The sequence below is a fragment of the Moschus berezovskii genome, chromosome 4, assembly GCF_049115385.1.
Source record: "Moschus berezovskii isolate FMDL1 chromosome 4, NW_MosBer_1.0, whole genome shotgun sequence".
Taxonomy (NCBI): Eukaryota; Metazoa; Chordata; class Mammalia; order Artiodactyla; family Moschidae; genus Moschus; species Moschus berezovskii.
Window position 1 is genome coordinate 37,509,925 of NC_142463.1, and position 24,134 is coordinate 37,534,058.

General features: G+C 38.5%; 1 protein-coding gene across 4 annotated transcripts in view; it reads left to right on the top strand.

The window, feature by feature from the left end:
- PATJ (PATJ crumbs cell polarity complex component) overlaps positions 1-24,134 on the top strand; it is a 385,356-nt gene that overhangs the window by 65,439 nt on the left and 295,783 nt on the right. For all 4 annotated transcript variants that reach the window (XM_055402500.2, XM_055402504.2, XM_055402503.2 and 1 more), the window contains exons 14-17: positions 852-908; positions 10,800-10,934; positions 15,379-15,540; positions 19,966-20,097. In XM_055402500.2, the coding sequence (XP_055258475.2) occupies positions 852-908; positions 10,800-10,934; positions 15,379-15,540; positions 19,966-20,097 (486 nt within the window). The remainder of the gene's footprint in view (positions 1-851; positions 909-10,799; positions 10,935-15,378; positions 15,541-19,965; positions 20,098-24,134) is intronic.

Here is a 24,134-nt window from a genome sequence, read left to right on the forward strand (position 1 = left end):
AAAGTGACAGGGATGAGGCAACGAAAGGAGAAGCCAGGCAAGATGGTGTATACCTACCTGCATGTACATGCTCTAGTGTTTCTTACTGCATTTTCTTCCAGAATCTACTTATCTAAAGTGCAGCACTTGTAGAAGATTTAGCTGAACCACTGTTTAACTTATCCCCTCCTTCCAGATGCCCTGTATTTTATTAACAACTTACAGATGCAAATCATCAGTGAAATGTTTTGCTTGCAAGGAATTCACGTCTGTGGATGTCTACCACTGAAGCTCAGAACAATAGTTTTATGCCAGGATTAAGAGCTTTCAGGATTCCACTGTCTTCCCACCCACCAGTCCAGGTCTTTTGTTTGTGTCCTTGCTGGCTCTTTCTCTTAGGGAAGTGGTTTGAACTTGCTGTGGAAATTCAGGTGCTTCAGTTTTTCCAGACTTCTCTGATTTTAATGACCTTGCAAACTTTGTTTCAAGGCCTAGGTTTAGAAATAAAAATGACCATAGTCTTGGTTTTGTGAAAAGAATAAAATTGTTATGACTTTAATATAATGGAGGATTAAATTAAAGTTTTAGATGTCATGGATTTAAAAAAATAGTACATATATTTGCCCATCACCTTCTAGTTCAGCTTTTGAATCATTTATGAAAAAAGATTGTTGTGGAGAACAATGACAACATAGAAGCAAATATTCTCTGAGATTTTATATTGTGTGTTATGGATTTTAGAAACATAGAAAAAAGATTAGGTGGAGTTATCAATATATAGGTTTTATACAGATTTTTTTTTTCAGAAAGCCTAGGAAGAAATAAAGTTATGCTTTTACAAATATTGACAGTATCTTTTCTTGTGAATTTAGGTTGCTACTTTGGATACACAGATTGCTGATGATGCTGAATTACAGAAATACTCGAAGGTAAGCACATTGTTTAAACTGTTGTCAGTTTTTTGTTGTTTGAAGAACTTTCTCTGAAATCTTGTCAAAGTAACTAGATTAATGCTGTGACCTAAAGTTTTCAGAATTTAATTTTAGAGGTTTTCTGAAAATGTAGTAGATTCTGACTGGTATGAAGTGTGATAGATGTGATAGTTAGAAGAATGTAGGCCACTTCAGATGCCAAAATTCCAGGCTTGACTGCTTTGCCCACCTTAACTGTAGTATGCAGAGCAGGCTTTGCAGAGTGTGTTAGTTTTTCAGATATTGCAAGTCCTTTTAAATTGTTTCCTGGACTTCCCTGGTGGTCCAGTGGTTAAGAAATCTACCTGCCAATGTAGGGGATATGGGTTTGATCCCTGGTCTGGGAAGATTCCATATGCCAGCAGATAAAAGCCCATGTACACAAATACTCAGCTAGACTGAATATTTGATATTATGTACAACTACAGAAGGCTTAAGGTGATGTTATCTCTGTCCAAGGGAGTCACTTTTTCTTCTAATAAGGAGATACTTTGTGTATGTGTGTGTGGGTGTGGGTGTGCAGTGAGGCAGAGGTACAGTTCAGGTAAGGTTTGGATTCTCTTGGGTTGCCTTTGCTCCTAACACATGACCTCCAGGTATTCCATTGAGTCTGAGGTATTTATCAGTCCCTGCTCCCTGGTGGAACCTGGGAACTCCAAGTCTCCCTCAGTATTTTGGGATTGTAGAAATCTGCTTAGATCTTCAGGGGTTTCCTGATTAACCTTCAGCTTCCTTGCTGTTAGAACTTGAGATGTCCTTGGAGGAAACCATGCCCTCGCTTAGGCTCAGTTCTTGTAGTTCAGCTTTAGTTGTTCTTACATATTCCAAGCCATAGACGCCATATCATCATTTTCTGTACTAAGGAAAAAATATAGTGACCACACTTTGTACATCTTAAAGAATGTCATTGTCTTTCTCCAGGCAGAACGTGTTCTATCTCATCTTCATCCCTAGTTCCTTGCCACCAGTCTACTTTATCTTCTTCCTGATCAGCTTCTATGCATTATATCTATTTGCACTGAGTTACTCTGATAGAATGGTGTGGAAAGGTTTTGAGTAGAACAGATATTCAGAACCACCTCACCAGTACATTCTCATTCATTCATTCATCAAGTATTTATTGATACCAACTCAGTGCTAAGTCCTCCACTGGGTCTGGGATTTCAGAAGAGAACAGGAAACAAAAGAATAATCCCTGCCCTGTAGAACTTACATTTTAGTAGGAGGAGATAGAAAATAAGTAATAAATTATATAGTATAGATGGTATGTGCCAAGCAGGAAAGATGAATAAAGAATTCAGGAGAGAATGTGGGTTTGCAATTTTAGATAGGTTGATCAGGAAAAGCCTCATTAAGAAGGTGACATTTGAGGAAATACTTTGGGGGTGAAATAAGCAGCCTAATTTTTCTTCTATATAATACAAACAATAATGTCTACATTGTAGAAGGTTGCTGCTGCTGCTACTGCTGCTGCTAAGTCGCTTCAGTCATGTCTGACTCTGTGCGACCCCATAGATGGCAGCCCACCAGGCTCACCCATCCCTGGGATTCTGTATATTTAATATATGCCCGAGTTAGTATAGCTCAGTGCCAATACATAAGAACCATTCTGTAAATGATAGTTTTGTTTCCAGTTGTATGCTTCTAGTACTTTTAGCCTCTGGCCTATTAAAGTCTCCTTTAAAAAAAAAAAAAGCTGTTTTAAAACATTTAATTGAAATTGGAGTAGTAAAGAATCTACCTGCCAATGCAGGAGATGAAGGTTCGATCATCCCTGGGTTGGGAAGGTCCCCTAGAGGAGGAAATGGCAACCCATTCCAGTATTCTTGCCTGGAAAGTTCCATGGGCAGAGGAGCCTGGTGGTGGACTATAGTCCAAGGGGTTTCAAAGAGTTGGACATGGCTATGTTTGCACACACTAGATTATAGCAAAAACTTCATTTTTAAATTTTTTTGCACTGGAAGAATTGCACTATTCTTTTTTTCATATTTCATTGTTACCTGTATATGTTTACATACTTGTAGTTGGTATACTTATTCTTTTGTATAATATATGTGGCACAGAAGGGATGTGTGCTTTTTTTAATGTTACAATATCACATGTTTACTTTTTTAAACATTCATTTCTTTATTAAATGTCCACAGATTATTTTAATGAATTATGATTGAAAAAAATCCTCTTAAAATTGGAAGTTTGGTTCTTGATTTAGTAGTTTCTACTTTCTCTCTGCAATATGTAAAGAAAACTGGCTTGTCCAAACCCATTACACTCATGAGGATCCTAAAGTTTGCATATGTTGAATTAGTCACCTCAGATTATACAACTGGATAATATAGTAGCAGAGGCAGCTTGCAGCTTAGAGAGCATTTTTTTCCTTCCTGTAATATTTACAGAGTCCTCCTTCACATCAGACACTGCAGCCAGCTGTGGGGAACAGTATACAAAGGGACCTCTCTCTCCTGGAGCCTGGATTCTGGGCTAGGTTTGCTGTGCTGTGTTTAGTCACTCAGTCATGTCCAACTCTTTGTGACCCCATGGACTGTAACCTGCCAGGATCTTCTGTCCATGGGGATTCTCCAGGCAAGAATACTAGAGTGGGTTGCTATGCCCCCCTCTGGGGGGATCTTCCCAACCCAGGGATTGAACCCAGGTCTCCTGCATAGCAGGCAGATTCTTTACCATCTGAGCCACCAGAGAAGCCCAAGAATACTGTAGTGGGCAGCTTATCCCTTCTCTAGAGGATTTTCCCGACCCAGGAATTAAACCAGGGTCTCCTGCATTGCAGGTGGGTTCTTTACCAGCTGAGCTACCAGGGAAGCCCTGGGCTTGATTTGGGTCATGATAATACACAAGTGAAAAATAACCTGAGAAGATAGCTATAAATTGTAAAAGTGATTCAAGGTAGTGATTGTAAGAAGTGATTATGATTTAAGAAGCATAAACAGAATGATGAATGCAAGTACAGTTGCGAAAGAGTTGGCCTGTGGGGGGAATGGAAGTTGTTTTGGAGTGTCCAGGTGAAACTAAATGGGCAGTAGGATGTTTTTAGGTGAGGAAGACCAGGTAGGTACTCTAGGGCCTTGAGATCCACACTGATAAGCCTGGGCTTTATTCTCAGTGCCAGGTAACACCAGTTTAACGTTCTAAGCAGGTTAGTATCATGCTCTGAGATCAAGGCTGTAGGTTTTTCCTCTGTCTTGTTAGCTTTCTGATTAGGAAAATCATGTTTCATAACTATTGCTGGTGTTTCTAATTGTTTATCTGTCTTTAGTTGGTCACTCTGGTAACCACTTCATAGCCAGAAGGAATTGTTTTAAAAGATGCAGATTCAAGAAGCATCTCTCTTTGTGACAGGCCAGTGTTAATAGAGAAGACTTTCTTTTGAGGTGGATGGAGTTGTAGGGAAAGAGCGAGGTGAAGGCACTTTACAGTGGTCTGAGCATTAGCTGAACTGCTTCTAGGAATCTGTTAATCATGACACAAGAACAGTTTTCCCGCATCTGGGGACACTTGCACTTTTAGGGATGGCTTTCTCGGCAAGTGTTTACTGTTAAGATAATCACAGAGCTATGAGGGAGAAGCATTATGCTCATGCCAGTGACCTTTCTGCCGGCCATCAATTGTAATACAAAGTGAGCATTAGTAATTAGTGATATCCCTTGTGTGGGCAATAAAAAGACCAGGCCTTGTTCTCTGTCTTTGACAAGACAGACTGACAAATTTCACTTTGTTTCCTTCCTAAATTACTTTCTCAGAGCCAGAGGGCATTAAGATGTGAGTTTGCTCCTCACTCTGAGCAAGTAGAATTGTGAAGGCAGTGGAATGTACTGGGCCCCCCACTCAGCCAGCAGGGGTAGTGCTTTGCTTTAAAGACATTTCTCCAGAATAACTCTATTGGTTAGCATCTGTTTTCCTTTCCATTTTTAGTAGGTGGAAACCGAGTGTCAGGTAGGTGAAGTGACTTGCCCAGGATCATACACAGCTTTTGCTCTTCAGTCTCTTAGTCATGTCCAACTGGGGTCTTTGTGACCCCATGGACTGCAGTATGCCAGGCTTCACTGTCCTTCACCATCCCCTGGAGCTCACTCAAACTCATGTCCATTGAGTCGGTGATGCCATCCACCTATCTCATCATCTGTCGTCCCCTTCTCTTCCTGTGTTCAATCTTTTCCAGCATCAGGGTCTTTTCCAGTGAATTGGCTCCTAGGTGGCCAAAGTATTGCAGCTTCAGCATCAGTCCTTCTAATGAATATTCAGGATTGATTTCCTTTAGGATTAACTGGCTTGATCTCCTTAAAGTCCAAGGGACTCTCAAGAGTCTTTTCCAGCCCCACAGTTTGAAAGCATCAGTTCTTTGGGACTTGGCTTTCTTTATGGTCCAACTCTCACATCCATACATGACTATTGGAAAAACCATAGCTTTGACTAAATGGACCTTTGTCAGCAAAGTAATGTCTCTGCTTTTTAATATGCTGTCTAGATTTGTCATAGCTTTTCTTCCAAGGAGCAAGCATCTTTTAATTTCATGGCTGCAGTGACCATCTGCAGTGATTTTGGAGCCCAAGAAAATAGAGTCACTGTTTTCGTTGTTTCCTCGTGTATTTGCCATGAAGTGATGGGACTGGATGCCATGATCTTAGTTTTTTGAATGTTGAGTTTTAAGCCAGCTAGTAAGTGGCAAAATTTAGAAAACAAATCAGGAGTTATCTGGCTCCTGAGTCTGTGCCATTCTTTATGCTTTTCCTCTTGAGTAGATAATATATGGACAAGACATAAAATCTAAACGTTTCAGAAGCAAGTACTGCAAAATATGTTTCCCACCCATCCCAGTCCCTTTGTTCTCCCCAGCGGCAACCAGCCACTGTTACCATTCTTACGTATGTATTTTATATACTTAAGTATATAATTTTCTGGCCTCTTTTTGAGTGAATAACATAAGATACAAAATCAAATAACTGTAGTGACAGTGGTTATCTAGTAGGGCAGGTGGACTATCAGAAACATCAGAGGAGCTTTTTCAAAATAGGCATGCCCTATTTTGTTCCTCCGGACTAATATTCTGATTTTGTAGGTTTGGGGTGGGGTCCCTAAGGGGAATGGTGATTCCTTCCTTGCCTCACTTCATTGAGAATTATTACTCAGGTTTTGCTAGGATGCCTTTTGTGTACCGTTGACCCTTGAACAACATGGGTATGAACTGCATGGGTGCACTTACACGCAGAATTTTTTAACAGTACGTGCTATAGTACTGTGGTCTTGCTGGGTGGCGCTAGTAGTGAAGAACCCGCCTGCCAGTGTCGGAGATGTAAGAGACGGGTTTGAGCTCTGGGTTGGGAAGATCTTTTGGAGCGGAACTTGGCAACCCACTCCAATATTCTTGCCTGAAGAATCACATGGACAGAGGAGTCTGGCAGGCTACAGCCCATCGGGTCATAAAGAGTAGGACACGACTGAGTGACTAAACAACAACACTACAGTACTACACCATCCTCAGAAAAGGAGGAACCTCAGATTTGGAGGGCTGACTATAAGTTATACCCAGATTTTCAATTTTGTAGAGAGTCAGTGCCTCTAACCCTGGATTATAAATGGTCAGCTGTACTCAAGGAGGGAGGGGTTACTTCCTTCAGACAGATGAAGGAGGCTTATGTGAGGATGAACTATACTCTCAAGAATGAGTTTGGAGAAATAGAACAGTGGATATTCAAGGTGGATGAAATACCGTGAGCAAAGGTAGACAGAAAGAGCCATAAGGGCAGAGTGTTAGGTTAGGTATCAAAAGCTCAAATATGTCTTGGGCCAGACAGGTAACAAATGCTATCTGAAATGAAAAATGGCAGCTGATGCTTGACCTCGGTGTAAGGTAGCTGAAGAGATCTTCAGTATATTTATCTACAGCAGAGTATGTAATGTTTATTTTTTGAACATTCAGTGTTAAAATTTTAATTTTTTTTAGTCCATGCCATGTGACTTCTGGCATCTTAGTTCCTTGACCAGGGGTTAAATATGGGTCCTTGGCAATGAAAGCATGGAGTCTTAATCACTGGACCGCCAGGGAATTCCCTAGAATTAAAATTTTAGACAGATGAGAGAAACTAATATAAATCAAGCTCTGCTAGGTTGACTGTCTTGCACAACCTCTGCATGAATATACTTCATTTTGGAGGCCATTATCCTGTGTTTCATCATTAGTTTAAAAGTTGTAGCCACATTCTTTGAAAGTTTGTTTTTATTTGGGGTAAATCTATCAACTCTTTCTACCTATTGTTTAAACATAAATGGTTATGTAATATCTTCAGTGAAAGAAAGAGAGAGAGAGAGTGTGTGTGTATAAGAACTAATCATAGGATCCTTTCTGTTCTAAGTTCAACTTTTTTGGAAGCCTCCTCCCCATGCCACTGACATAGCTATTCCTTTTCAGAAGCTTTTTTTTTTTTTAACCCCGGAGCAACATTTATATTCCCACGTGAATACTTTGATATCTTGTTTGAGGGACAAGATAAAATGAATGAACTGCAGCTTGTTTCCTGACTGTTCTCTCCACTCATAGGTTGAAGGCCTCTAGCTTTCTTGATCTCATTTGATCTTCATTTTAACATCAACAGTAAATCACCCAATGGTCACGCTTTCCTTGCATCTGTTTCCTTGTATCCTTTACTTGTCATATCAGGATCATGAACATCCTGCTGCTCAATTAACTTTGTCAAGTTAAGTAGGACCTCTTGCAAAGCACACTGAGTTAGCAGCAAAAAGCATAACGTGCTTTGTGTGTGAAGGCATCAATCATCTGTTGACACCTACTCCTGTCATTTTAGCACTTTCTGCTCTCAGAACTTCGAAAGGGTGGACTACTGAAAGAGACAGATGAAATGGTTGATTTGTTTAGTTGCTAAATGCAGCTGGGACAAGTAATTAAATAGTCCTGCTCCCACAGAGACACCTGGAGCCACGTAACATGAAGTTTCAGAAACCCAGCTGTACTCAGATTTAGATTTAGAACTAATATTAGGTAGGCATCTTTTAGATTGACAGATTTTGTAAACATCATTTCTGGTTTATCTGTTCAGTATGATTGAAGGTGGAGCATATATGTTTCATGCAAACTTCTAGTGAGCGTGTGGTATTTACAGATATCTAGGGGAGTAGTCTAGAGGGGCACAGCTCTGCATCTGGTGGGCAGGGGATTCCTTGAGTAAGCTGCTGCTGCTCTGCGGTACTCCAGCCTGTTTCTGACATCAGCTGTTCCATGGAGAAGGGAAACAGAGCAGGTTTAGGAAGGGGCTTACTTTCATGCATTAGAGAAGGAAATGGCAACCCACTCCAGTGTTCTTGCCTGGAGAATCTCAGGGATGGCAGAGCCTGGTGGGCTGCCGTCTATGGGGTCGCGCAGAGTCGGACATGACTGAAGCGACTTAGCAGCAGCAGTAAGGGGCTTGGTGGGGAGCCTGGGATCAGTTTCATCCTTAATCCTATTTTTTATGGGAGCATGCTATTATACAAGCAGCAAAGATCTCTGTGCAGCAATATATGTTTTTCTTTGGGCACTTATTTCTATGTAGGAATTACCACCACTGTCTACCCTGTTGCTCAAACCAAAAATTTAGCAATTACCTTTTTCATGTACCTTCCACAAGCAATCTGCCAGTAGGTTCTTTGTAGGGCTGACTCATTCTTATCCTTCAAGTCTCACCTTACACATCCCTATCTGCGTGAAACCTACTCTGACCAACTTTTCAAAACAGCCATCATGGTTGTGTCTGATGTCCTGACATTGATTAGCTCCTTCATAGCACTTACCACAGTAATTTGGGGTTTATATTTCACTTGTTTATTGGTGCGTTGTTTGTTGACTTATTTTGTTTTGCTTGAGTCTGCTTGCTCTCCTGCTTGTTTATATTATCTGTCTTCTACACTAAATGTTAGTACCATAGGATAGAGACTGTGGGATCTTCCCAGAGCAGGGATTGAACTGGTGTCCCCTGCATTACGAGGTGGATTCTTAATCACTGGACCACCAAGGAAGCTCCACTACATTTATTTTTTAATATTTATTTATTTGTTTAATTGTTAAATAATAAATTCATTTATTATTTATAAATTTATTTTTTACTTTTTAAAATTGTTAAATTTACTTACTAATTTATTTTTAATATTACTTTATTTGTTTAATTATTTGTATAATTTCATGTTTAATAATGCCTGTCATCAACCACTGGCTTGCAGAATTCCTGAAAATGGAACAATCTGCTCCTGCAAGCAGACTTCAGCAAACATTTGGGGATGACTTACAGGGACCCACTGGCCACTCTCAGTCTAGTGTTTGGCTCATAAGGAAGGAAGGAAGAGAGTTGGCAGAGATGGATGGGTAAACTGCTATTACAGGACATTTCTCAGAGCTTTTATTCACCTTTCAGTGCTAGAGGAAAGGACCCTAATATCACCTAGGGTGATAGTCAAAGATTGGGTACAATGATGAAACAGAATAAGACAGCAGCAGTGAGGAATGAAGAAATCACAGAGAAGAAACAAGAATAAAAACAGTCTTACTTTCACGCTGCTAAAACAGCTCATTGCCCGAGATGACTAGATCCTGAGGTGCTTGGTAAAGAGTATTTAATTTTCAGAAAATTAGCCCCAGGCCAGGAGTTCTCATGCCTGATTTAAGCCATTGCAGCCATAGTCGGCTGGCTTCATTGCCACTTCACGTTTGTCTGTGTGTCTGTAGAGGAATGGAAATGAGCCCCAGGTGGTGTCTGAAGCAAGGCGTGTGGAACTCTGGTGACTTAGAGCAGATGACTAAGAGGAGGTGACAGCTTCAGGATAAATAATCACAGAGAAAAGGAGATATGAGGGAAAGAGCCATGTCATGAGTGTATTGCCACCTTGTGTAGGGTTTTCTCAGCAAATACACCATTAGAGATGGGCCTGGTATTTTAGATAAATGGACTATTGATATAGGAAGTATAAATCATAATTAGTACCATTTACCACATTTGAGTTTATATAGCCACAGTGAGAAATCATTAGCTCCAGTTTTGAAAGTGAAGGGCATGGAGTTTGGTGAATGCCCTTGACCTCTATAGCCAACAACACTAAGACACTCATTTTCTTACCTTCCGAGAGTAGAATAATGATTGACTTCTTTATTTCACACCCATGCTTCCCCCACATCAGAAAGTATTCTAACTTAAACTGGTGAGATGGAAAAAGACACCTGAAAGAGGTACCATCTTTCATGAATTAGTTCAAATAACATGTGATGAGCCCATCTTCAGATGCCTGGCACTATTCCAGGGCCTAAGGTTATAGAGAGGAAAGATATCCTCAAGCAGGGGGGCAGTTAAGAAAATAGAAATTTTAAACACAGTGTGTTATGCGCTGTGATGGAGATGTACACAGGGTGGTCTTATAGCCACCCTTATATCACCTCCAGGTGGAGGTGAATTAACTCATATCAGGAAGGGTTTCATGGAAGTGACACTGCTTTTGGTATTGAAGTGTGAATGGAACTTAAGTTATATATAAAAAGGAGGGATGGGAAGCCCTGCAGAAAAGTGAAACACAGAATACAATCTGGGACCAACTGGAAGTTTGGAGTGCCAGAGCTTAGAATTGGAGACTTTGTATGCCTGTCTCTATTCCCAGGGAATCTGAAAGGGAAAGAGTGAGAACAAGATGACTGATGACTTCATATTTTACTTGAGGCTAGTTTTCCAGTTATTGTCTCTTTGGGGATTTTCGTGATCTGACTCACGGGGTGGGGCTGCCAGGTCACAGTGACATTTGACGGAGGATTGCCAGCCAGGTGTGTCCGCGTCATGTTTCTGTTACTGCTCTGCTCCGGCGCAGCTGCTGCCCATTCACACTCTGCGGCTTGGCATGGAAGTGGACTCCTTCGATGGGCACCATTACATCTCTTCGATCGCTCCAGGTGGCCCTCTTGATACACTGAACCTCCTACAGCCAGAGGATGAACTTCTCGAGGTAAAAGTTTTTGAGGGGAAAAAAGATACAGGGCAAGAATTTTTAAGTTGTAGGAAAATGTGTTCTCACCAGAAATCCACTGAGTTATATCACCAATGCCAATATAATGTGAGCTACTAGAAACTGAAAAATACTTGTTGACTCCATGGGGTTGCAAAGAGTCAGACATGACTGGGTGACTGAACGACAACAAATACTTAACAAAACTGTACTGTATACTTGGAAGTGGCTGAAATAGTAGATAAGTATTCTTACCACACACACACAGACATACACACACACACAGTATGGAAACTATGTGAGGTGATAGATATATTAATTGGCCTCATTGTGGTAATGATTTCACAATATATTTATCAAGTCATTTACATTGTATGCCTTAAACTTGTACATGTTACATGTCAATTATATCTAGATAAAGCTAGAAAAAATAAAGATGAAGAAAAATGCTAACAACTTTATGTAGTGATAAGAGAAGCAGATGATATACTTTCAGTTCATTATCTCTATCCTTTGGGACTCCTGAGATGTTCTTTTTTTGAGTGCTTGTTTTCATGATTAAGAAAGAACCAAATGTCCCACTTCAGTTTGACAGCATAATTTTTTTTTTTTCAAAATTCTTCTTTTAAGACTCTAATCCCTGATCCTTGTTTGAAACATGCACTTGTATTTATTTGCAGGTTCTGATGATTATTTCTAGTAAGAATTAGAGCTGGATAACCTCCAGCTAATATTTTACTGACTGGCTTTCAAACGGTCTCTTTGGGACTCCCTCCCCCCAAGATGGCAGCCTCTGGTGGGCTTACTCAGGCTTCTGAGCCTCTCTTCAGTTGGAGCAATTCTAGAGCACTTATGCTTTGACATGACTCCTTGAGAGATTTTATTAGATTGGAAAGTTCTGTCGTCAACACAGCAGACAAATCCAAGCAACAGCCCTTAATTTTATGGATAAGAAAACAAGGCATTGATTTTCCCCAACTTTACCCACTGATAGAATTATGACTTTAGTTCATCTTTTGTAACTCCCATTTCACTGTTTTTTCAATACATCACACTACTTTCAGAGTGTCTAAAAAAAATGTGGGCAATAGTCAAACTTAGAGAAGGCTGTGTAGAAAAAGGGTTCTTCCAAGTGTTAGATCCACAAGAAATCCTAGGTTGGGTGTAATAGAATCAACCTAGTTGCCTTGGCCAAGATTAGAATCTCATGGGCCTGGAAGTAGAGATTTCTTTCTAAAATTACATTTGTTTAAAGTGAGGTGGCAAGGATAGCAAATAGGTTTCTTGTTGGATTTTTTTTTTTAAGTAGTGTTCAGTCACCTGGAGGGGTATGTTGAGAATTTTGAGTTGAATTTTAAGATCGGAGAAAAAAGTACTATGGCTATTGGCAAATTTGTTCATAATCGTAGGAGGCTAGGTGTTGGGATCCTGTTTTAAGGTGTAATAAATGGCTTATTTTTTATAAATGTTCAAGAAATGATGTTGGGGTGCTTAATGTGAATTAATGCCCTAGACTTTATCATTTATGGGAAGTTGGTGCTGAATCATGTCTTTCTCTTCTTATTTGCACAGTATATGGCCTAATTTTATGGTAATTAAATGATAATCTGCAGATTGGAGGCCATTTGGAAAATATTTCCATAATATTTAGTTATGAGTTATTTAGAAATGGGATATATTTATTTGGGAGATATGGAAATAGAAGTAAAAACCAGTTTACTTTTTTTGTGGTAAATATATATAACATAAAATGTATCATTTAAGGCATTTTTAGCTTACAACTCAGTTGCAGTAAGTATAATTCATTACTAGTACATGGTAGGTGATAAAGAAATGTTGGCTGGATCTGAGTAAAGAAAGTGTGGGTGATCCAAGCCATCAACTGAGTCCCCTGTGCCTTAGCTGCAATTGGAATTCCAAGGGCCTTCTGCCTTGTGGTAGAATGTGTTGTAACAAGGTAGCATGAACACTGGTTGAATTCTTAAGTGTAGATTTCTGGTGAAGGAACTTGGAATAGGGGAAGAAACACAGCTTTGGAAGTCGAAAGAGCCGCTTTTGGTTCTGAATTTGCCACAGCTGGACTATATGTCCTAGCGTGTCCTTTTTTTTTTGAGAATCATTTTCTTCATCAATAAGTGCCTACTTCACTCTCTGTGAGGATTTAGTGAAATATCAACCGTGTAAAGATCATGCTTTATACATTATCTCACTGAGATACTGGCAACATCACCACCATGTAAGTTATAAGCAGCCTTTATGGGATAGGATTGAATGAAGTAGTGGGACAATACTAGTACAGTATTATATACTCTGCAGATGAATAGGTGTTGTGTGTGTTTTCTAGCTGCAAATTCTGAATAACCGAGACTTGACAGTACTTAAGAGGGTTTCAAGAGTCTAGAAAAATGTTGTAAACTCTAAAATAAAAATTGGCTTCTTCTGAGCAACCAAATATAGAAATTAAAAAGTCCCTTAAAGTTAGCCAAATAAACTCCTAAACTGTGTGTGTGGGTGTTTAATGTACTGCTTAGAGCTTAAAACCAGGAACACAAATATGCTCAGGGTTAGAACACTGTGCCAAGTCTCAGCCCAGAGCAGCTATTTACAGTGGCCATAAATCCCCTTAGATAGGAGTTGCTAATGGGAAATGTGACCAATCCCTTTAGTGATAGAGAGTGGTGAAGAGGACTACCAGGCATTGCTATAATAATTGGAGACAATTCAAATGAATAAATAATGAGCTAAATAAATATTTAAGGGCACTCCAAGATAAAAACCTGAAAAGTGATTTTCTAATTTATTGAAGTAGTATGAAGCACAAACTATAACACTTGTGCATGGGCAGAATTCCTGCTTTGGTTATAGCCACTTGCTTTATTTTCGGTATGAATTACTCCCTATTTGGTTCATTTTAGAAATTTCTATGCTTGTGGTACTGGTTGGCACCGTGGATATGGTGTGAATAGTGACATGTATCTCCCTCCCTGTTTTGTGTGAAGATTGACTTGCAGGTCTTCCAGGAAAAAAATCTTTCATCGGATAACTTGCTCTCCTCTGGACCCCTTCCTCAGTCATGAAGTCCTGGGAGACTTCTTAGGACTAGTTCCCTGAAGCACATGTGGGCCTCTTTACTATGTGGTGATTTCTTTGTAAATAATTAAGAGGCAGGGAGATTATGTCTGGTCTGATGCTAAGTGCTGGGTATGTTATAGGCGAGAGTAGTTCCAAGGGATGAATGACTGGACTCAAACCACTCTTGATGGGATGCTTCTAACAAACCACTGTGCTCGTATTCTCTGAGCAATGATAGATTTTGTGGAAAGGTTCTCCCAGGAAAGTCAGCCCTGTCAGTTATCTGGACATTAACACTGCGCCTGTCAGAAATTAAGGCCAGACCAGAAATACGTTTAAAACTAATAATGCTGCTGAACCCTCCCAGGAAGGTAGGAATCGTATGTGAAAAGATTATTTGTTGCCTGGATTGTGTTCATACCTTAGCTTTTTGGGAGTGGCAGATGGATGACAGAGCTCCTGGAGCTAAAGTCATATTTATGAAAAATTAGAATAAACTTATTTTCATTAGTTTATTCTAATAAACTAATTAGAATAAACTAATATTTCTAAATCATTTTTAGTGCAAAGAATTGTTAATATAAATATATGAAATTTAAATAATCTTTTGGGGATAAGCATTAATTATTAATAATGAACAATTGATTATTGTTTTGTTCTTTTAAACATGTGGGGCCCTGTGTATAATAATTTGGAAATCTGACACACTTCTTACACTTGATGGCTGTTTAAAAGCAGAGTGTGTAAGAATAAATCTGAGGCTAAGTTATATGTATTTCTTTTCTATAGAGGTGATTTTCTAGGATGATATTAAGAGTTTATGGAATGAGAAAGAAAATTGTGAGCTGATGCTAAATCTTGACAGCTGAGTATCCTAGATTTTGTTACCTATGCATTGTAAGTTGAATAGTTTGTAACAGCCTTAAAAATCAGTATTAATATCTCTATCGATATGCTTACGAAATGAAAAAGCAAAAGGAAGCAGTCTTAAGGCTGTAATTGGTGTTTAGTGTGTTTAAGGAGAGATGGGGAGTAAATGAGAGAATACTTTGGGATATAGGAAGGAGAAAGCAGGGAGGTGTGAAAAATCAGGCAGATCACATTCCCAGTAATAGTTGAACTCTGAGCACATTTTATACTTTATTCACCAAACTCAGTGAAACCTTAACCTTCGATTTTATCAATTTTAGGGATTTCTGTTTTTTTTTTCAATTGTTACTACTAAAATGATTACATTTAGGCCCTTTTGTTTATAGGGAAAAGAAAGGGATATCCTATTTTCATTTTGATAGATTGATGTAAGCAAGAGATTTTTGTTTGTTTGTTTTCATTTGGGACCTCCTCAGTTCTGACTTATCCCTTGTCTTTTTAGGTCAATGGCGTGCAGCTGTATGGGAAATCTCGCCGAGAAGCAGTCTCCTTTCTTAAAGAAGTGCCACCCCCCTTTACCTTGGTTTGTTGTCGACGGTTGTTTGATGATGAAGCCTCTGTAGATGAACCAAGGACCACTGAAGTCTCCCCTCCTGAAGTGAAGGTACTGAATGGATACACGTACTGTGATTCTCATAAGCAGGTCCTGTCATCAAAGATGCCCCGAGAATGTATTGAGATATGAAGGAGGTGGGAGAAACCTCCTACCTCTCTTGCTTGATAACAGTATCTCTCAAAGAAAACAATTTATAGCTTTGCAGATGGTTACTTTCCATTAATGTCATTTTTTTTTTTTTTACTTGAAAGATTGGTGACATTAATGTGTATGCTCTTTGATTTTAGAAAACCCCTTTTTGGTAATTGCCTGAACTCGTTACTTTTAGCTCCCAGTTCTACTCAGTTTATCTTAATAAGTTTAAGATATTGGTAAGTGTTGAATATCTAATGGACTTCCCTTTTTCAGAGCTTTAAAAACATGAAGATCTATGACCAATTTTGAAGTGAGTCTAAAAATTGCTGTAAAAGCCTTTTTAAGGTCAGAGAATAAAATAACACTTTCTGTGCCTCTGAAAGTCTTTTTTTTAAAGAGCATTGTAATTATGAAAACATTTTAAGCACAAGCTTTGCTATCTTATATTATTTGTAGTTTTATCTTTTTATGTCACCTTTCCCCTTTCCGGACTCTTTTAGGTTATGATTCATTAACACCAGTTTAGATGCACAGGGCTGACCCTTTTACCCACCAACCATCTGATTGTCAAGATACGTAGACTCTAATGCTGCCTCTACCTCTTAATGATTTTGAATCCTTAAGCAAGTAGCTTGACTTTCTATTGATCTCCTTCCTCTGAAAACACGTGTGCTTATTGTACATACCTCATCAATGGTGAGAGAAGGAATTGAAGTAATATGTGCAGAGTTCTTGGTACAATGTCTTGCATAAAGACAGTGCTCACTGAAAATTGGTGATGGCTGTTCTCAACTCCTCCCACCCACCTGTCTTTTTTTTGCGGTTTCCTAAAGTATAAGAGTTAGTACTGCCTGTAGTCACAGATACTGTAGGGTATGGTAAGTTTGTTTTTATGGCTCCTGTGGGCAGAGACCAAATCTTAAAATTATTTTGTATCTCTTGGTGTTTTTATTCTTTACTGAGCATGTATAGTGACTATATCGGAGAAGGCAATGGCAAGCCACTCCAGTACTCTTGCCTAGAAAATCCCATGGATGGAGGAGCCTGGTAGGCTGCAGTCCGTGGGGTTGCTAAGGGTCGGACACGACTGAGCGACTTCACTTTCACTTTTCACTTTCACACATTGGAGAAGGAAATGGCAACCCACTCCAGTGTTCTTGCCTGGAGAATGCCAGGGACGGGGGACCCTGGTGGGCTTCTGTCTATGGGGTCACACAGAGTCGGACACAACTGAAGTGACACAGCAGCAGCACAGCAGAGCGTATAAGAAATGTTTAGTAAATCATTGATTGTTGATGATAATTTTTTTTAATGTTTATCTTGGTATTCGTATTTCAAGAAAGGGACTCAAGTACCACACTCTGATTTTTGCAATCTTTACTAAAATTAAATGTGGGCAATAGCTTACCTCAAAAGGTTGATAAAAATGCCGTTGATCTAATCTTATGGTGTGTGTAAATCACCAACTCAGCTTGCTGACTCTGTGCTCCCATCCGTCATGCTTTACCACAATGGGTAAACAACAGCTTTGAATTATGCTGAATGTCAACCTTGCTAGCCATTAGTTGATTGCTTTCTATTCTGTAAATACAGTAGTTATGCAGAATTGATTGTATCAAAGTGATATATATATCAGGTTGGCATATAATATCTTATCTACTTTTGGTACATTGAAATTTATATAAACTTGGGTTTTAAAATTACACGTGGTTTCTTAAAATCCTGGCTCTCTTTTCCATCTGTCTCTTTCTCATTTATCTCAATACAGTCTTAGGTTCTTAAACCCTCTCTGGTTAGGCAGCTCAGCCAAAATTCTAATGCTCATCAATCAGTGAAGGTATTAAATGCCCCAGTAAAACATCAATCATATTGTATTAACCATTGTGACTTTACTTTTTATTGGAAAGTATAGTTTTCTTTTTAAATGTATCATTTCCTCACATCAGACTGATATAAACAGAAGTTTATTGATCCAAAATGTTTCCCCTTATTTCAAGTTCTGTAATTCAAGAACCAAGAAAATTTTCCCCTGTTTAGATTCAGTCTACCATGTCCTTCAGAGACAGTTTGAGATCTGGTCCGGTCCTAATTTTAAAATGTTTTTGTATTAGCCCTGGTGCCTTTCAGTTCAGTTCAGTCGCTCAGTCGTGTCCGACTCTTTGCGACCCCATGAATCACAGCACGCCAGGCCTCCCTGTCCATCACCAACTCCCGGAGTTCACTCAAACTCATGTCCATCGAGTCGGTGATGCCAACCAGCCATCTCATTCTCTGTCATCCCCTTCTCCTCCTGCCCCCAATCCCTCCCAGCATCAGGGTCTTTTCCAGTGAGTCATCCCTTCACATGAGGTGGCCAAAGTATTGGAGTTTCAGCTTCAACATTAGTCCTTCCAGTGAGCACCCAGGACTGTTCTCCTTTAGAATGGACTGGTTGGATCTCCTTGCAGTCCAAGGGACTCTCAAGAATCTTCTCCAACACCACAGTTCAAAATCATCAATTCTTCAGCGCTCAGCTTTCTTCACAGTCCAACTCTCACATCCATACATGACCACTGGTAAAACCATAGCCTTGACTAGACGGACCTTTGTTGGCAAAGTAATGTCTCTGCTTTTTAATATGCTGTCTAGGTTGGTCATAACTTTCCTTCCAAGGAGTAAGCGTCTTTTAATTTCATGGCTGCAATCACCATCTGCAGTGATTTTGGAGCCTAAAAAAATAAAGTCTGACACTGTTTCCACTGTTTCCCCATGTATTTCCCATGAAGTGATGGAACCAGATGCCATGATCGTAGTTTTCTGAATGTTGAGCTTTAAGCCAACTTTTTCATTCTCCTCTTTCACTTTCATCAAGAGGCTTTTTACTCTTGCGTAATAGAGGAGTGCTATGACCACCAGCTTTGATTCTGTTTGATGGATTTTCTTAAACCGGTCACTCAAAATTATATTTGTAGGAATGATATACTTCCATTTTATTTACTAAGATCATTCAAAGTTTTTAGAAGTAGACTTCTTAAAGACTCATAGCTTTGTTTGGAAAGAGCGTCAAGGGAAGGCCACTAAAATATAGTTTATCGATTCATTATGTATTGAACAAGTATTTATTGTCTACTATGAGCCGTGCAATATTTTTGGTTGAGGGGATGACCGTGGTAAACTCTGTGATAGTCCACATCAGTGTAGCCTAGAAGCCAAGCATTTTGTTAATTCCCAAGGCCACAAAGAAAAAGAAGATAATTCTTGAGCCTTAATTAGAAGTTTAGACTATTTGGAAAAGATAAATCACATGAAAATAATGTGTGTGTGCTCAGTCGCTCAGCTGTGTCCGACTCTCTGCAACCCCATGGACTGTAGCCGCAGCCAGGCTCCTCTCTCCATGGGATTCTCCAGGCAAGAATGGCTGGAGTGGGTTGCCATTCCCTTCTCCAGGAGATCTTCCCGACCCAGGGATTGAACCTGCATCTCCTGCATTGGCAGGCAGATTCTTTCCTAAAGCGCCACCTGGGAGGCACGAAAATAATACAGTGCTATAAATAGTATAAAAGCAGAAGATTGGAGCAGCTATTCTGCGTAGACAACTCACTGATACTCATCGTTTAGCTTCCTAGAATTCTCAATGGCAGTGGCTCTCCCTGAAAGGGGGGGAGGGTTGGAATAGCGGGATACAGGAGTGTGAAGTCAGGGAAAGTAGCCAAGGATCTGTGTACTGGACATTGTGTAGGCCTACTTCCTCCAGGATCAGGGTTTCATTGTTTCAACTCTGATTTTCACCTGTTTTTAGACTTACACAAGTCCCAAAGATTTGGATTTTTTTCAGCTTACTTTTCTAGTTAAAAATTTTTCTTGAAAACTTCTAGGGGCCAAAAGAAGTGGTGTCTCAGTGTCCTGTCCTAGCCTCTTTCTGTGTTGGTATCTTTCTCTCTCATTGTAATTACAAATTCAGGTGTTGCTACTGAAATGTCTGATAAGCGTTGACTTTGTGTGATGTTTTTGTATTTTCCTAAATTGCATATTTTTCCTTTTATGCTTCTAATGGGATGACAGAACTCATTTTAGTATAAGAGGTCAGTGTTAATACTTTGAATGAAACAGATACTTTACCTTAAAAAAAGAAACTGTATGAACGATCTGGTTTTTTTCAGTGCTTTAATTTTCATGAAGATTTTATATTAAGTATATGTGCCCCAGTGCATGCCCCTTTTGAAAAGATTAAAAAGAAAAACTGTGCATGCCAAAAAGTATCCTCAGTTTGAGGAGAAGCAATGAGATTGCTGATGTGTTCATTCTTTTCAGTATTGAAAAGAGAATGTTTTGAAGCATTTATGTTCCTTGTTATTTCAGGCTGAACACAATGTAGATGACAATACCGAAGAAGATGATGATGGCGAGTTAGCACTGTGGTCTTCTGAAGTCAAGATTGTTGAACTAGTGAAAGATCATAAAGGCTTGGGATTCAGCATTTTGGATTACCAGGTATAAGAACCTGTATAGAATTTTTTGAAGCAATTAGTTTGTATTAAAGTTATATGAAGTAGTAATTGTTTAAAGCTCCCACTGACTTAGCCAAAACTGAGTTGTTTAATATAAAATGCAACTGTCCAAAGGCAGGCTATTATGATTTCTATTGTTACCTTTAAAGTTGATAAATCCCTTAGTTAATAAAATGCTAGATGATATAATAACTGGACAATAAGGGAAGCGATAGTTTTATACCCTTGGATGCTTTTAGAGACTGAAACTTGATGAATTTTTTTATATGGAGGGTTTTTTTTCCTCCAACTTTATTGAGATATATTTCACATACCATAAAATTCACCCATTTAAAGCATACAGTTCGGTTGTTTTTAGTATATTCAAGTTGTGCAACCTTCACCACGGTCTAATTTAAGAATATTTTCATCACCCCAGAAAAAAACCCTATACATATTAGCAGTCATTCCCAATTCTCTCTCTCCTCTCTCTTCCTTTCACAGAAAGGTTTTTATAGTTTTGCTTACCTATTAATCTCAGTGAGCGTAACTAAATAGAACTGTTCTTGGTGAAGTTTATATTTATATTTAATAAAGAACATATAATATTTATGTATTTGTATGCCTCCTAATTATAACTACAGTAAAGTTACTGATGCATTTGGGGTGGGGAGAGCAATGTGAAAGGTCATAATAAGACATTTATATGTTATACTAGTTTACCAGTTAAAGTATTTTTAGACCATCTGATTATCATGGGGAATTAAAACTGTTGGCAAGAAATCTCTTCACTTTTAAGATGCATATTTTAAGACATTAGTGCTGCCTAAACACATTGCGGTTTAATAAAGCAAAATGTACTCTTATCAAAGCACATAAAATGCCAAGTGATATAAAAATCAATTTTTAAAAAAATATAAGGCAATCGGGAATAGATGGAAAGAAAAATACTTTGAGAATTATGTAAGAACATTAAATTCCATATTTTGGCAGTGTGATTTAAGATTACTGAAATAGATTATGTCTATTTTATTTTTGCTGGCATATTTCTGTGCCAGATAACCCTCTTCGTTATTGGAAGTTCTCTTTGGAATATTATTGAATTGTGAGTTGTTGATTCCAAATAATGTATATTTTGAGAAATTTTTATCGAGAAATTTTAATATTGTAAGATTCTGGAAGTTTATATGTTGGTTAATATTAGGGTATATAAAATAAATGGCTGATACTTTTTCCTCCTCAGTGTTGTCCTGTTACCTAGTACAGATGGTAGGTGATTGATAGATATTTGCATAATGATCGAGTAACATTTAGGTTAGATGAAATTAATTGGGGCTGAATGAACACATTCAGTTGTCTTTATTGTTGTTAGCATGTTGATAGTTGTGATTTAGTTTAGAAAACCCCTTTCAGATGTGGTCCTAGATATTCAGCTGTATTTCCACTATTATTGGAATCTGTATGTTTTTGCATTTTGTAATGTTTGCTCTTATCCATTTAAAAATGTTATCTGCAAGTTTTATATTTAGAATATTGCACATGTTAGAGAAATGCTTCAGAAATTAAAGAAAACTCAAAAACGCCAATTGAAGATGGAAAGTAAAACTTGATAGTCTTTAACAGTTTAATCCCTAGCTAATAGAAAAATTCTTTTGATCAGTTCTGAGCTTTACACACACATGCATATAGTATAGTATATATATGTGTGTGTACTATATATGTATATGTCAGTGCTTAACACATTTCATTGTATTCATATAGGTATGTGTTGTAACAACCTTTGTTTTTTTTGGATTTTATTTTTATTTGTAAAATTCTAGGTACCCCCCCATCCCATCTTCCTCATAATCACCATTATACATATAGATGTTTATTTATGCACAGAGTATATAAAGTAATTTTACTATAAGAAATGTTAGATATTCTTGTTTTTGTGCTTATGGGAGAACTGATTGAATAAAAATTTCATTTTCTAAATGCTACTTTGATTCACATTAAAGGGCTCAGCATATTTATTTCTACTGCTAAACCTTGGAAGAAAAAGCATTGTCTTAAGTTGAATGTTTTTCTTAAGTCAGTCTTAAATACGCTTATAGTTGTACACAACATGGTTTCACCATTTGTCAGCTGTATGTAGAACTGTTATCTCCTTTGACATTTAGATGGCACGTAAACACAATTTAAAATTTGGTTTTGAGCAAGTTAATTAATCGGTTGTACCATCCCTTGTTGATAATTAGGTAATAAATTCTAAAGTTCAAAAATATTTTTTGCAGGGCCAGGTGAAAGTTTAGCAAAAGCCACGAGAGGCCACGTTCCTGGTTATTATTGAATTTGATGCTTCATGTATGAATTGATTAGGCAGCTGAATAGGGCTGATGCTGATCTTCACCCCCAACTCCAGGCTTAGCATATTTCAAATAAGAAGTGCTATAGGAATATCTTAACCACAGACGGAATACTTTAGTAGAGTGGGAGAGCTTCCAGGTTGTAAAGGACCTGCATTAGCAGTATTGAAGAGACTGAAAAGTTAGTTTGGAATTTTAAGTTAATCATGTTTCTCACTAGTGAGTTTTTCTCTAGAAAAATAAGAACTTCCTTCAAGAGCCTGACAAAATTAGATACAATATCTAATTTGTAGGTGTTTTTACAATTTCTTTATGTATAAAATGAGGATAATGTTTGGCTCAAGCAGTTGTTTTGGATTAAGTAAATTAATATGTAAAGAAGTGGGAAATGTTATATTATTTTGGAAATGTCAGTGTTATTAGAAATCATCTAATGTAGAAAACAGGCACAAAAAGTCTTGATAGTATCCTCATACTATAGTATAATAGGGAACCATACTACAGTATTTTTGTATTCTATCAATTTTAACCATCTAGTTAGATTAGAGAAACTGATGAGTAGATACTTTTGTAAGGACTTCCTTGGTGGCTCAGATGGTAAAGCGTCTGCCTACCATTCGGGAGACCTGGGTTCAATCCTTGGGTCTTGGAGATCTCCTGGAGAAGGAAATGGCAACCCACTCCAGTATTTTTGCCTGGAAAATCCCAGGGACAGGGGAGCCTGGTGGGCTGCCGTCTATGGGGTCGCATAGAGCCAGACACGACTAAAGTGACTTAGCAGCAGCAGTAGCAGCAAGTAGATTACATACCGTGCCCTACTTATCTTTGTCTTGATTCCCCATTACTGATATGTATTGTCTTTATTCTTGGCAATATAACTGTTGCTCATATTGATATTGGGCTTCCCTCATAGCTCAGTTGGTAAAGAATCCGCCTGCAATGCAGGAGACCCTGGTTGGATTCCTGGGTCGGGAAGATTCCCTGGAGAAGGGATAGGCTACCCATTCCAGTATTCTTGGGCTTCTCTTATGGCTCAACTGGTAAAGAATCTGCCTGCAATGTGGGAGACCTGGGTATGATCCCTAGGTTGGGAAGATCCCCTGGAGAAGGGAAAGGCTACCCACTCCAGTGTTCTGGCCTGGAGAACTCCATAGACTGTATAGTCCATGGGGTCGCAAAGGGTCGGACACGACTGAGTGACTTTCACTTTCATGTTGATATTAATCCTAATATTAATAGCTAAGATATAGTGAGTGTTTTCTGTTCGCTAGTCTCTGTTCTAATTGCTTAATGTATTCCTAATGAGAACTATGTGAAATATGTACTGCTTTTATCCTCATTTCAGAAGGGAGGAATCAGAGGAACAGAGAGGTTAAGTTAGTTGTCCAAATTCACACAGCTGCTATATGGCAAAACTAGAGTTTGAACTGCCAGAATCTGCTTTTAACCACCACGCACACCGCTTCTTTACTTATCAGTGGTATTTCCATGCTCATTTTATTACAGAGAATTCCTGTAATAAATTTATTGCAGCAAATCTTCCTGTTTTTTCAGCTTGCTAAACAGTTTTATATCTTAAAGACAGGCTGCTAGATAGTATTCTCATTTTCAATGGTTATATGAAAGTTTAGTAAGTATTAAAAATTAATAGAGTGTGCTTATATGCACTGTGTAAAAGCTAGTGTTTATTGCT